This window comes from Phoca vitulina, unplaced genomic scaffold (assembly GCF_004348235.1).
Source record: "Phoca vitulina isolate PV1807 unplaced genomic scaffold, GSC_HSeal_1.0 scaffold10, whole genome shotgun sequence".
NCBI classification, from domain to species: Eukaryota; Metazoa; Chordata; class Mammalia; order Carnivora; family Phocidae; genus Phoca; species Phoca vitulina.
Genome location: NW_022589713.1, coordinates 20442031 through 20457839, shown reverse-complemented (window position 1 = coordinate 20457839; position 15809 = coordinate 20442031). Strand labels below are relative to the sequence as shown.

Sequence of the window (15809 nt, the reverse complement as noted above, 5' to 3'; positions counted from 1 at the left end):
CTTATTTATTTGACAGAGACAGAGATAGTGAGAGCAGGAACACAAGCAGGGGGAATGGGCAAGGGAGAAGCAGGCTTCCCACTGAGCAGGGAGCCCGATGTGGGACTTGATTCCAGGACGCTGGAATCATGACCTGAGCCAAAGGCAGACGCTTAACGACTGAGCCACCCAGGCGCCCCAATTTAAACATTTTAAAAATGTTTTAGGCTCTCATATACAGAATTCTTTATTTAGTTTCACTTATCTCTATGTCTATTCCTATTATAATGCCATACTGTTTTGATGATAGCTGCTTTAAAATATATAATGTACTTTAATATATAACTTAATTAAACTAATTGAACATTTAGTTGAACAAGATTCCTTTACCTAGTCCTTTTTCTAAATATTTTCTAATTTCTATAATGCTAATAGCAAACAATTAAGCATTTTTTACGTGTAAGGTATTGTTATAAGTGATTTATATGTATTAACTTGTTTTATCCTCAAAACAACTCCAAGAGATAGGAGCTAATATCTTCACACTTTAGAGACAGGGAAAATGAGCCACAGAGAGGTTGAGTAACTTTCAAAGTACTCAGCTAGTGGTAAAGTCAAGAAATGAACCCAGGTAGTCTGATCCAGAGTCTGTTCTCTTAAGCACTACGCTATACTACCTTTTAAACAGAAGGAAAAAAAATTCCATATAAAATTTGAAATCATTTTGCTTTAGTTCTTCCTCTCATCTCACCTCCCAGAACTCTCTCAAACCCACTGGATTTGAACTGGTATTTTATTTTATTTTGCTTAATTAATTGATTTTTTGGGGGAGAGAGAGAGAGCGTGCACACACGAGGGGGGCTGAAAGGGCAGAGGGAGAGAGAGACTCTTAAGCAGGCTCCAGGCCCAGCACGGAGCCTGACGTGGGGCTGATCTCACAACCCTGAGATCATGACCTGAGTCGAAATCAAGAATCAGATGCTTAACTGACTGAGCCACCCAGACGCCCCTCAAACTGGTATTTTTAAAAAGTTATTCTTTACATGGGAAGAACCGACATTTTAGTAACATTTTCAGCCAGGAACATAAGATAGCCCTTTATTTTTGAGATCTTATCCAATGTCATTTAAGAAAACGTATGGTTTTCTTCACACTGTTTTGTGCTTTCCTTGTTGAATTCATTCCTATATATTTTTAAAGATAGATTTTTAGCGCTAATTTGACTAGCTTAATTCTCTCTCTCCCCCTTTTTCTGTATACTTATTTATGTTAAAGGCCAATAGATGTGGGGATTATAGAGACAGACTTAGGTATAAATTAAAGAGATTAAGCTTCAGAAGTTTATACTATTTTTTAAAAAATTGGGCAACAGCAATAAAAGGCAAGGACATAATAAAATCTTGTCCTTTTTATTCTCAAATCATCCTGCATAAGAGTATGTATGTTCAGCTTAATTCAATCATTTCTTTGGTTTTAACATTTAATTGTCTTAAGAAAAACACATGAACGTCAGCCTGTCTTAGGAAAGCCACATGAAATAGTTTCAGCTTTTCCATTTATACTCCTCGATCTAAAGCCTAATAGTAGGAAAAAGCATCCCACTCAATAAAACAACTAAGTTTCTATTTTTATGATTCTAGAATTTCATAATTTTTCACATTTGGCTGCAGATAAAGGAATGACAAGTTTGTCTATGAACTAAATGCATTTTCTTTTATTTATGAAGAAAATCTTGCTCTATGGAAAGTGAGGAGAGAGAACAACTTATCAAATATGGAAACTTTCCCCTACTCTAAAATCCTTCTTATTGTTGAAGAATAACCAAACCTTATACAGTGTCCAATGCCATTAATTTTGTTATTTTATAATTTTGAAATATCTATTTAGACATGGTAAATACTAAATTTCAACTGTTTTGAAATACCCTTTAAGATATGACAGCAAAACCAAGTAATAAAATTGAAAGCAAAACAAGCCGTAAGCCACAAACAAGAGCCGAATAGTCACAGTGACAGAAAGAAATGGGCAGCTGTTTGCACTATGAATTATCAGATAACTACACAACTTTCTAAACCTTCAGAAACCTCTTTGCACATCACCTCCATTTCCTCATTATTGATTTTATTCACATCACCTTGAACTGTGGCTTTTCTCTTTGCCTACCAATGAAAAGAAATGCTTAAAAGTCACCAACAACTTAAATCATCACTAAAGCTAATAATCTTTGCATAGTCCTTCTTCTCCTCTGCAGTATATGATATTATTAGCCATAGATCTCTTGAACATCCTCTTTACTGAGCTTCTATAGGCTATAATTATCTCTTACCATCTTTTTTATACAGCTTGCTAGAGACTCTCTCTTGCTCTTCCTGCTTTTGTCTCCTATCCATAATCTTTAAAATGTGGCTATGGGCCCTTTCTTTATAATCCATCTTCCTCGTCCATATTTGTATTGTCATTTCCCATACAGACCATTGCCACAGTTATCTAACTGGTCTTCTGCCTATCCCAAGTCATGTTTACAAATAGCACTTTTCTTAAAATATGAATTGGATCATATCACTCCCGTTTAAAATCCTTCCACGTTCTCCTGCTACTTAGAATGAACTAAATAAATCTACTTACAAACTAAAATGTTCTACATTATCTGGCTTCTGCCTCTATCTCATCTTGTGCCACTGGTTCACTGCACTCTGGCTATTGCAGCTCCTAGAACATAACAATATCATTCATGCTTCAGATCTTTGCAATTGCTATCTTCTCTACCTAGATGGCTCTCTTTTGACACTTCCCATGGCTACCTCCCTCATCCTTCAGATTCTTGCCTCATAGGTGGCCTCCTCAGAGAAATCTTCCTTTAAGGATTCAATCTAAAAACAGACTCCTCTCCTTATTATTATCCATCACACTTATTAACCCTTGAAATTATTCTGTTTACTTGGTTTTTATCTGCCTTCCCCATGAGAATGTAAACTTCATATGGGCTGTGAGCTGACCTTGTTTAGGACTATACCCTGAGTGCTTAGTGTGAACAGTTAGCATATAGAAAGTGATCAATAAATATTTTTAAATTATAAATAAATTTATGATTCCTTGCTTTGAGGAATTCCATTTATCCACATTTACTTTATTCAGTACGTGGATCATAGAATTCTACCAGTAGAAATGACCACAGAAGATTATCTACACTAAATTTTGGGGATTTCCTTTTTTATAGATAAAGAAGCAGAGACCCACATAAATTAAATGACTTACTTATGGTCTTGTTACCTGGTTACCTATTACCGACGCCCTCATATTATACTAAAAATTTACCCAATAATTTGATTTTGCTACAGAACACACACACACACATACACAGACACACAATCACCACCACCACCACGACCACCGACAACAAAACCTTGTCCCTTAAAAATACTGTGAGGCAGTCTTTAGGCTACTGTGATTTAAGTTGCTATTGATAAGTCTTTGACAATGTGTTTCCCCAAATTTTGGTCCTATTTCCAACTGCTAACTGAACTTTCATCCCCTGCAATATCTTTTCTACTCCACCTAAATAAAACGTAACTTAATTTCTAATCAGTCTCAAAAATAAGTAAGTTACTCCTGGCATTTTGTTACCATAAAATACAGCAAAATAATAGCACAGAAAATTGCTTTGGATGCCATTCCATGCCAGAGCTAATACATGGTACAGCACGCATATGAAAAAATGTGTGAAAAAAGTTGAGTCACGATGTAGATACAGTTCTGTACTTGTTATTCATAATTTCCTCAGCCTTGCTTTCCCAGACTCAATCATATCCTAAAACTGTGGTTCACTTAAGAACTTCTTCCCATTTTATAACTCACTTTTCTAACTAAAATCAAACCAACCAAACCAAGTCAAACCAAACCAAACTAACTTCTTTACTGAAGTTAAACCCAATGTCAACAAAATTTAAATCATAACAAAACACCTAATAGTACACAGTTATTTCAACAAGGTAAATTCACGCACAACATATTGACAACTGACAGACTTAGTAATTACTATCTACTGACTGGCACATCTTATTCAAATGAGTAAAAAGTTAACAATACCAAAGCATAGCACTTTGGCTCTTTTCCCCTTAATTTATATCTCTTGCCTCCCTTCTCATTGGAAATAACCTTCTAGAGCATGGGATGACAAAAAGAAAAATGGCATGGAATCATGACAACAAGCTCTAATAATATGCTGATTCTATGGTGACAGTCAAGGGTAAAAAAAAAATGAATGGAATATACTACTAAATACTATGCCAGACACTTTACTCAAGTGTTGACTGGGCTGCAGTGATTAGAAGGGGAATTGATTTTACTGAAATTGAAAATATTAAGATTCAATGGAAAAAGAATGCATAAAAGTCAGTGAACTTAGCTGTGAACATGTATAAGTAAAATAAGGAGAAAATGTAGAATGTATGTTCATATTCCTGTGATCACAAAAGATTTGGAGTAATGCTGAGAGTTTGACCTAGTGAGCAGAAGGCCCCATCAACTTAGTAATAGAGCCGTCTTCTTACCAAGGATATCCACGGAGAAAAGAACACATGCAAATAAAGTAAATGATAAAGTAGGGTCAAATATACTATAATAACCTCTACCTTAAGCGAAGGTCTATAAAAACTTGGGGAAGGATTTGTGTTACAGATTAAGAATGAGGTTATGAGGCGAATATTTTGAGTTTAAAAGAGGCAATTTGGTCAAACTCTCACTCTTCACAGATGACATGATACTTTATGTGGAAAACGCAAAAGACTCCACCCCAAAATTGCTAGAACTCATACAGGAATTCAGTAAAGTGGCAGGATATAAAATCAATGCACAGAAATCAGTGGCATTTCTATACACCAACGAGACAGAAGAAAGAGAAATTAAGGAGTTGGTCCCATTTACAACTGCACCCAAAACCCTAAGACACCTAGGAATAAATCTAACCAAAGAGCCAAAGATCTGTACTCAGCAAACTATAGGATACTCATGAAAGAAATTGAGGAAGACACAAAGAAATGGAAAAACATTCTTTTTTGGAAGAACAAATATTGTTAAAATGTTTATGCTACCTAGAGCAATCTACACATTTAATGCAATCCCTATCAAAATACCATCCACTTTTTTCACAGAACTGGACCAAATAATCCTAAAATTTGTATGGAACCAGAAAAGACCCTGAATAGCCAAAGGAATATTGACAAAGAAAACCAAAATTGGTGGCATCACAATTCCAGACTTCAAGCTCTTTTACAAAGCTGTTATCATCAAGACAGTATGGTACTGGCACAAAAACAGACACATAGATCAATGGAACAAAACAGAAAACCCAGAAATGGACCCTCAACTTCTATGGTCAACTAATCTTCCACAAAGCAGGAAAGAATATCCAATGGAAAAAAGACAGTCTCTTCAACAAATGGTATCGGGAAAACCGGACAGCCACATGCAGAATGAAAATGGACCATTTCCTTACACCATACACAAAAATAGACTCAAAATGGATGAAAGACTCAAATGTGAGACAGGAATCCATCAAAATCCTTAAGGAGAACACAGGCAGCAACCTCTTTGACCTCGGCCACAGCAACTTCTTGCTAGACACGTCTCCAAAGGCAAGGGAAACAAAGGCAAAAATGATTTATTGGGACTTCAAGATAAAAAGCTTTTGCACAGCAAAGGAAACAGTCAACAAAACCAAAAGACAACCAACAGAATGGGAGAAGATATTTGCAAATGACATATCAGATAAAGGGCTAGTTATCCAAAATCTATAAAGAACTTAATCAAACTCAACACCCAAAGAACAAATAATCCAATCAAGAAATGGGCAGAAGACATGAAAAGACATTTCTGCAAAGAAGACATCCAAATGGCCAACAGACAATGAAAAAGTGCTCAACATCACTCAGCATCAGGGAAATCCAAATCAAAACCTCAATGAGATACCACCTCACACCAGTCAGAATGGCTAAAATTAACAAGTCAGGAAATGACAGATGTCGGCAAGAATGTGGAGAAAGGGGAGCCCTCCTACACTGCTGGTGGGAACGCAAACTGGTGCAGCCACTCTGGAAAACAGTATGGAGGTTCCTCAAAAAGTTGAAAATAGAGCTACCCTACGACTCAGCAATTGCACTACTAGGTATTTACCCCAAAGACAGAAATGCAGTGATCCAAAGGGGCACCTGCACCCCAATGTTTATAGCAGCAATGTCCACAATAGCCAAACTATGGAAAGAGCCTAGATGTCCATTAACAGATGAATGGATAAAGAAGATGTGGTGTATATATATACAATGGAATACTACTCAGCTATCAAAAAAACCCCACAAATCTTGCCATTTGCAATGATGTGAATGGAACTAGAGGGTATTATGCTAAGCGAAATAAGTCAATCAGAGAAAGATAAGTATCATATGATCTCACTGATATGAGGATTTTGAGAAACAAGACAGAGGATCATAGGGCAAGGGAGGGAAAAATGAAACAAGATGAAACCAGAGAGGGAGACAAACCATAAGAGACTCAATCTCAGGAAACAAACTGAGGGTTGCTGGAGGGGAAGGGGGTGGGAGGGATGGGGTAGCTGGGTGATGGGTGTTGGGGAGGGTATGTGTTGTGGAGAGCGCTGGGTGTTGTGTAAGACTGATGAATCACAGACCTGTACCTCTGAAACAAATAATACATTATATGTTAATTTAAAAAAAATAATTAAAAAAATAAAATGAATTAATGAGTAAAAAAATAAAAATAAATAAAAATAAAATAAAAGAGGCAATTTGGGCCACTTTACTGGAGTATATTTGTGTATGATGCATACCTGTTGTTTCTCTCATTGAATTTGTCAAAGCCAGAGTAGATAATACCAATTAGCATCACTGCTTGGAAAGAACACTGGGAGATGATCTCTCTCCTATGGTGACCTGTTTGGGAAGTCTACTGCAGGAGATGGCTCATTCTGTTCAACCCCAGAGGGTTGAATCACACAGAAAAGTAGGGGAAACAGAAAAGGGAATCAACAGTATACTATCTTATTTAATCCTCACAAAAACTATGTAAGATATGTAAGGAAAATAACCTCTATAGTATAAAGAAAAGGAAGCTAAGGATCAGAAAAATCAGGATACTAGTAACAAAGGATAGAGAGTTAAAAATCTGAATGTATTTCTTTTGATTCTGAAGTCCAGGTTTAGTTCACAACTGTCGCTTACATCAAACTATCTATATTCCAGGTCTGTTGTACAGAGTTAAGTGAAATAGCAGTTCTTTAAAGAACTACTATGGGCTAGTTTGAAAAACAAACCATTTAGGAAAAAGCATTCCTAGTTTTAAGGAACTCATTTTCATATAAACATTTAGAATTAGAATATAAGCATTTTATTAAATATACATATCCATTTTGCTGCTCATGTTATTATTTAAAATGTGGTAAGATATATACTTCAGAAATAATAATATAACAATTATTTCTCCCTATTTCTTGAAGGTCAGTAAATGAATTTATTTTTTATTTCCTGGTTTTAATAATTAAGAAACATAACAAAAGGGGATGGTTATGGTCTAATTAAATCCTTGAGTGTCAAAGGCTTTTCCAAGCTCACACATAAATATAATAAAATTCTGAGTGCACATTATTTTTTACATTAGGTACATCAGTATTTTGTGTCTCAAATCAGCATAAAAAAAACTTTGAGTATTATACAACACATATAAATTTTTAAAAATTTACGCAGCATGGTAGCAGTCTTAATCTAGAAAGATGTTATAAACTATAGAGACATCCTTACTTGTTACAGGAAACAAACTGTTCTCTTTGCAAAAATTTACATATATTTAATTTTAAGAGGTGACCTATACAGGATGGTATGATTATTTATGGAAATCCAAAATAATATGTAAATCAACTTGTCAAAATACTATACCTTCTTCTCCTTGAACAGGTTCTTCTAAAAGCAACTCTGTCATACATTCCCAGTCTTTCAACAGTTCTTGAGAACTCTCCCACAAACTGTCCACCAAGTAGGCTGCATGTTCATGTAACTAAAAATAACAAATCAATTATGACTGAAGAATATTTAATGAAGAAACCATTAATATTTCAATTTAATAAGCCATTTTCTTTATAACTGAAATGGCTTGGTCACAATATTTACAGGAGCCACTTCAAAAACAATAAATATATTTGTATGCCATTGTAAATAATGGGGATGCAATATGTAGACTTAATAAAAAATTTATTTTATTTTTTTACTGTAGTAAGGTTAAGGATCTCCCAGTCCAATGACATCATTTATAGATAAGGAAATGGAGAGTATAACTAGTTAACAGAATTCCTGAAATTACAAATTGGGTCATGGTCACTTTTCATTATTCTTGGTTTGTTTCTATAACTAGCTTTTTTTTTTAAAGGAAATCAATTCCTTTCTCCCAGAATTCCTTTGAAAATCTGGTACCAGTATTACTTACTTTACATCTCTGTCATCTTGGTCAAGGTCAAAATGTTAAGTTACTCTCATTTCCATTTAATTCATTGCATTCCCTATCCCACCCCCACCCCACCCCTCACCTTTTTGCTGCTCATTACTCTTGACAATTTTCTTTGGAACCCATGTTCCCACAGTAACAAACACTCTCATGTTCCTCATCAAACACTTTACACCAAACTCTCTCTCTACCACCTGTTAGTCATTACACCATGAAGAGTATTATTCAAAAAGCTCTTCAGAGAAAGTAAGTAGAGATGTTGGCATTGTTCTAGTTTCTGCTACTACAACTAACTTCTCCACCCTTATATAAAAGTTCTTCCACCTTTGAGGTTCATGACATCCAGATAAACCAGTTTCTAGATCAGCGTTTTTCAAACTATACATTTCAACCCATTCATTAGTTGTTAAACTAATTTAATGCATTGAAACCAAAGTTAAAAAAAAAAAAACCAAACAGAAAAGAGTATATAGCACATAGAAAGTTAAGTACTACTTCATACAACTCTGATTTCAGTTATATGTGCTGTACTTGTGAGAGAAAATACTTTTTGAATCATGAATAGTGGCCCCAAAATGTATGCAAGTCTCCTTTCTAGACCTACTAGTTATTTATTGATATACTGGCATATTTGATAAGTGAGTTGGTTTTCTTCCTTGCTCCTATTCTATCATTAATTCTTCTATGTGCATTTTGATGATCTATTTAAAGCTCTGCTTCATTTGCACTCCTTAATTCTATCTTCATTTCCACTGCATTTCAAATCTTACATTCTAGCTCCTCAAATGCCTCAGGAAAACCACACACACATGCATATGCACACAGAGAGTTTTCCAATGATTTTCTCCAGAGTAGGTAATATTGATAAGCATCTCTACTTAGAAAGAACACAGGCAAAGGTTTATAGCAAGGTACACTCAAACTTTCCAAATTTACGTATCCTAGGAAACTATTGCCAGTTCTTCACTAACATCATTCCAACAATGACATCTATAAGTGGCGTACAACCTGCTTTCAAAAATGAAAATTAGCAGCAGAAAACAGAAAAACAAATAGTTTCAAAGTTGGAGCTATTAAAACCTATGCTAGAATGGAATTATTATTTAATGGGTATAGAGTTTCAGTTTGGGAAGGTTTTTAAAAAGTTCCAGAGATGGATGGCATGGATAGTTGCCCAGCCATGTGACTGTATTTAAAACCAATGAACTATATACTTCAAAATAGTTAAAATGACAGATTTTGTCATGTTTATTTCATCACAATTAAATAAACCCCTATGTTAAATGTTAAATAAACTTGCTTTTATGCCTGACTCTGTGTACATGTTAAGTATGTCTGTAAAAGAGGTATAAAAAGGTTCACAATTATATTTTTGGTGGATTAGACCTATACATATAAAATATCCCCTGTTTCTCTTAATATTTTTGGTCCTCAATTCTGTCTTATCTTATATGATACCGTCTCCTCAACTCTCTGTAAGCATTTGTTAATTATATCTAGCCTTTACCCAGGTTGTTTATTTTCTGTGTATAAATTTCCTGTGTTTTGATTGATGTGTTTCATAAACATTTTCATCTGTTTATTTCACCCTAAATGACAATCTGCCTTTTATAAAGCATGTTAATCCATTTATACATTTACTGGGATAACTGATATTGGAAATATTCCTGGATTCTGATTCTCTATGCTCTATTGACATTTTCTTGTCTTATCTGTGCTTTCTTCAGTTTATTTTCTAACTCATATCTTTCTATCACTAAGGTCCCTAACACATTTATTTACTTCATTTAATTTTACATTGCCACTCCTATATTTAAAGAATAATTTTTAGGTATTTGCCTTAAGCTTCACAGCCACAGTATGTAGGCTTAGTTTTAAGTTTTTTCAGATTTATTTTCTCACCAATGTTACTTATATTCCGTTTTCCTTTTATTGTATCCATTTTTTATTTTGCTAGGAAACATCCTCAAGTAATACTTTCTATATAGGATACATGGGTGGTAAACATTTTAACTGCATGTCCTTTGACTAGTTCCTTCTCTCTATTCTCTGTTCTCTTTACAGAACTCCTACTAGATAATAAAACTTAATCTGTACTTCCTGTCTTTTACTTTCCTTCTCACACTACTTATGTACTACCTTCTGGAAAAATCCCTTGGCTTAATCTATAGCCAATCCTTGGTTATGTCCACTCAGGCCATTTAATGATCTGCTTCACTCCTAAATTTTGGAAATCATGTTTCTAATTTCTATGAACACCCCTCCTCTTTCATAATAGCTTCTTCTTACATCCGGGGGAATTAATCAAAATTTTTCATCAATGTTGGGTTTTGTGCTTCAAGTTTCAGTGATTCTTGGTTGCTAGTTCATATAATGTTAATATTCTAGACTCAAGAATACTGGTAGCGAGAATGCCTTTCTTAAGTCTGAATGCAAGGTCCTGGGTTCCTTGGTTGTGCACGGAAGTGGAAAGAGGGAATCTTAATCAGGCAGGATTTTCCTCTAACATGTAGGTATGCAATGTATTTTGAATGCCAAAGTTCCCTGTCCCTCCTGGGGGCCATAAATTATCTGGGGCACTCATCCACTCCTTTGTTTCTTAGACCAATGTCCACATCCCATATACATTTCTAAAGGGAAGAATGAGCTCAGCTAAGGCAGCCACTTAATTACTACCTAAAACTTAATCCTGCTGCTCAGATCTTTATTTCAGATTTCTACCAGAAAATCTCAAAAAATTTCCTGCTATTTTTTGCCTTGTATAGGGCTATGGGTTATTTAACTCTAATGGAATTAATCATTTACTTTATAGCTTCCACAAATTCCTCACAGTTCTCTTTCATCTCGACTTATTCAGCATGAGGTTTTCAGGTGAATGAGTTGTTGGCACAATTCTAGGCTTTAAATAGTATAATTCCATGATCATTGGCATTTTAAAAGATAACTTCTCTATGCCTTAAACCAAGGCACATTAAAACTTAGCTCAGGCATGTTGTCATAGTTCCAGAAATTTTTTTGTGTGTGATAGCCAATATTGTCAATGTAGATGCTAACTTCTTTGACAATTTCCTCATCTTTTTGATTAGTTAAGGTGGTGGCTTAGTAGAATCCATTCTGTTAACACCAGTAACCAGTTTTTTCAAATGTGTATACCAGAAGGACATGATAATGTGTTGGCCCATTTTCTGATTATGAGTTTCAAATTCACCAGTATGAGCAACAATAATCATTATAACACAGTCAGTCAGAAATAAGCTTGACATAGTATTTATGATACAGTCTTTCTGTCTTGAGGTATATGTGATGATCACATAACTTGCTAGTCTCAAATCTCTGTAAGAATACCATGTAAATCCATGTTTGAGAAAAAAAAAACTCTAATATGGCCAGTAAGGGTAAAAGGTTATAATCGTCTTTCAGACACTTTATACCAACGACCTTCTATTGGTAGTGAAAGATAAAGCTATAGGAAGGCAGGCCCTGAAGCATTCTCAATGGCTATAGAAAATCCTGGGATTAAAAAGGACCTGGAACCCTAAAAATGAAACAAAAATAAATTTTCTAAGAACAGTTTTTGGTATCATAATTTTATAAAAACAGCATGAAAATCAGTATCTGCAAGCATTCTTCAGGAATTAGATGAAAAAAAAGGTAACTCAACAGATAAAGAGTCACTGTATAGCAAAATAGATAATTAAGATTACATTTAAATTTATTTACAAATTATATAAAACATATAGATTAAAATTATATCTAGGTGGATTTTACTCTGCTCTATCTAAGTGTAAAATATTCATAGGGTCTCCCCTAAACTTATATATAAGGCAAATTAAGCTCATTTTCCTGGTGACTTTAATTACAATTTTCTGGGTACATTCTGATTCATCTTTAATTGGCTTCAAAGTTACTCATAATATTTTACCGGTTCTCTCTGCATGCTGACTTCTCCGTTGAGCAATTAAATACACTAACAGAGATGACTGTATAATGAAACCTTACTTTGATTCTTTTTATGAAAAATCATTTACAATGCAAAAAATCACCTCAAGTTACTAAGCTTAAAATTCTAAATACTCCTATATTGGGTTTTATTCTCTGCTGAAACAGAGTCAGTCATTGGTGAATCTTGAAGAACATATAAAAACAAACAAGAAAAAAGTTATCATTCATGTACTATCACTCATGAGCATTATGGGGAGATTTCTTGGATATGTCAATAATATCTATTAATCTTCCATCTTATATGACTGTCATATAATTAACTTCTTCATTTCATATGCCTAGAAGGAGGGTGACCATGTTTTTACATCATTAGCAATGTTTTGGGTTATGCTTATTGCTTTGGAATAATTATTAATAGTATCTTTGTCACTCTGAAAAGCATCCGTTTGTACGGTAAGTTCTATGGTCACATCAGCTATAGGGAAATCTGAACTCATCACATTCAAGTCCCTTTTATCCTACCAATTGTCATACATCTAAAATACACAAGGTATTTTATCATTGAAATCAAAAACTGCTATAAAGGTTGTGATGGCTTTAAAATGTCACTTTTCGGTACAAAAAGAAAATTAACTAGTTTAGATATCTCTCTTAATCTCCATTATTTCACATGTAATTCATATATAAAAGAGGGAAACTCTTTTCTATTGACTATAAACCTCTTTTACTTCAGTATTGTAGAATTCTATTACTAAAATGTTACTCTTAAAACCCAGTAAAACCAAGAAAGAAAGATGATAATCACTTCAGTTAATCCTACTGATTGGTAATTCATCTGTAAACTGGATTTGTTCTATATTATGACCTCTAAGGTCTCTTGCAATTCAACTTTTTATGAGTCTATTACTAAAATATTGTAATTAACATGTGTCGTAGTAAAATAAAGAGGAATTCGGAGTAAAACACAATCAGAATCCCACCATAAGAATATGGCATTAATAAGCATTCAGCTCCAGGTGTACACTAGTTTTAGAGGATAAGAAAAGAGATTTTAAACAAAGAATGTTTCTTGTGAAACATAGGAGACTATAAAGAGCATTATTATCACGAATCAACTAAAACCTTTTAAATACGATCTGCAGTTGCTTCTACAGCTGACAAGAATGCCATAGAGGAGAACTGGGAAATACATTTTAATGTTCTTATAACACTTCAGTACACAGCAGCAAACACAAGAATACACTAATAGTAAACATTACAAATTACTGCTTTAATTAAAAGATGAAACTGTGTAAAACTAAGTACTTATGGTCTTTTATTATATCAAAAAGAAAAGTCTTGGGCTTTCAGAGATCCAAAAAATTTTCCTTCAATGACCAATCAAGTTCAATTAGTCTAGATCATCATATTCCTTAAACTTTTCAACAAATAGTTTAAATAGTATTTGCACGTCTCATCTCTATCAATTTTTGAAACTACTGTTGTTATTAAAGTTACATTTTCATACAGGACTTGACTTTGCATAATACTTTCAATCCTGTTCCTTTAAAACCTAAGGGGCTAAAGGTATAACTTGAAACGGTCTATCACAAGTGTGAGATTTACTGAGTATTTAGTGTTTTATCTTAAACCTCACAAGCATTTTGTATTTTACTCCATAATATATCCACACTTGCTTTTTAAGAAAGTAATGTTTTAAACCCTCAAAACATATAAAGTGTGGTTGGTCCCTGGACCGGAGGCAGAAACATCATAAAATGCATCCAGGAGCATTTAGAAATGCAGCACATCTGACCACAACCCAGACCTACTGAATTAGAACTGGCATGTTATTTAACAAAATCCCCATGTAATCGGTATACATATTTAAAACACTGTTTCCTAAAAACACATCCTTTACTCAAACCCAAGTCTCCAGACAGTTTTGTTTCTGACTTTATTCTCTGTTCTTTCCAATTTGCTTAAAAAATATCAGTAACTCTTCTGCCTTGTTTTGTCCTAACTCCACTCGGTCTACTGACACAGTTCCTAATTCTCTGATTTCAATTTTCATATAGGCTGCCTGTTTGTCTATTTCTCATTCCTACAGAGTTTCTACAGGACTTTCAAATTTGGGCAATCAGAATCTTTGAAGTTTTTCACCTTCCTGGACATTCCAACACAAACCAAAAATCTTTTTCTGAGTAAAATTCAGGGTCCAAGATCTCTAGATTTTTTTCTGGGTAAACCAAAGTTCACTTGCGCAAGCAGGTTCTGAAAGATACTACATTATGAATGTTAATTACAAAATTATTTAAGTGATAACTGACATCAAAATGTCACATGGAAATGCTAATGGAGATTGTACATCTACTAATTAAAACATTTAAATTCATATTTTATTTCTCCTTAAAAAATGTAATTTTCAAGCAAGTTAGAACTAATGGTTTTAACACCTTGAAAACTTTTACAAGCTCTTCATATAATTTAAAAGCTACAGACAAAAATTCAAGAAAAAAAAGCAACAACAAACAATTATGTAGTACTATGACACTGTAAAAGTTTAAAAATTGCTAGCCTATACTCAGTGTTGACCCATACCTGCATATATACTCCCACAAAAGGCAGAATACAGATTCAATAATCAGACAATCCATGAAGGCAATTTTGTAAGAAACAGGCTTATTTTCATTGGATTGAAAAATATCAATTAATTACAATGAATTAAATGACAATTTTATTTAAAAGGTAATCTAATACAAAAAAATAAAGAGTTATGTTAAAATTTACCTCACTTTCAAGAAAGAAAAGAACCAGCATCCTAATGAGGTTCCCATTTGGACTGTTCCTTCCTCTCCTCTTTGCTAATGCTTCTTCTGCTTGTGGGTCATGTCTGCTAAACAGCCTAGAAATAAGTAACAAAACCAGAGCATTATGAATTTGCATGGATATGAATTTTAGTCTTTTCCTTCATTGTACAAATTACTTTAGTGTTTAAAAAAACAGTATCAGATATCAGAGATTACTGATTTATTTCAAACCATGTAACTGATGTTTCTATGGGTTAAAAAATGGTTAGATCTAAGCAATTTTGTACAATTCAATCATACATACAATGTAAAAGGAAGCCTTTTGACTAATCAGTGTTCAAATATTTACGAAAAATATAAACTTTTTATCCTATATGATAGCTACTAGAATATATATAATTTTAAATAGAGTTCTATTTTCTTAATATTAATTTCAAAGTCAAGTAATTAAAGAATTTAACCGTATGTTCTATCAACAATTAAAGAAACTGAGGCGCTTGGGTGGCTCAGTCGGTTAAGCGTCTGCCTTTGGCTCAGGTCATGATCCCAAAGTCCTGGGATCGAGCCCCATGTCGGGCACCCTGCTTAGCAGGG

At 34.0% G+C, this 15809-nt stretch overlaps 1 protein-coding gene across 1 annotated transcript in view; it reads right to left on the bottom strand.

Moving 5' to 3' along the window:
* The window catches only part of STAG1 (stromal antigen 1), a 423306-nt gene that overhangs the window by 94026 nt on the left and 313471 nt on the right, over positions 1-15809 (bottom strand). The window contains exons 14-15 of the mRNA XM_032408640.1: positions 15196-15310; positions 7923-8040 (exon numbers count right to left, since the gene is read on the bottom strand). Coding sequence (XP_032264531.1) covers positions 7923-8040; positions 15196-15310 — 233 coding nt within the window. The remainder of the gene's footprint in view (positions 1-7922; positions 8041-15195; positions 15311-15809) is intronic.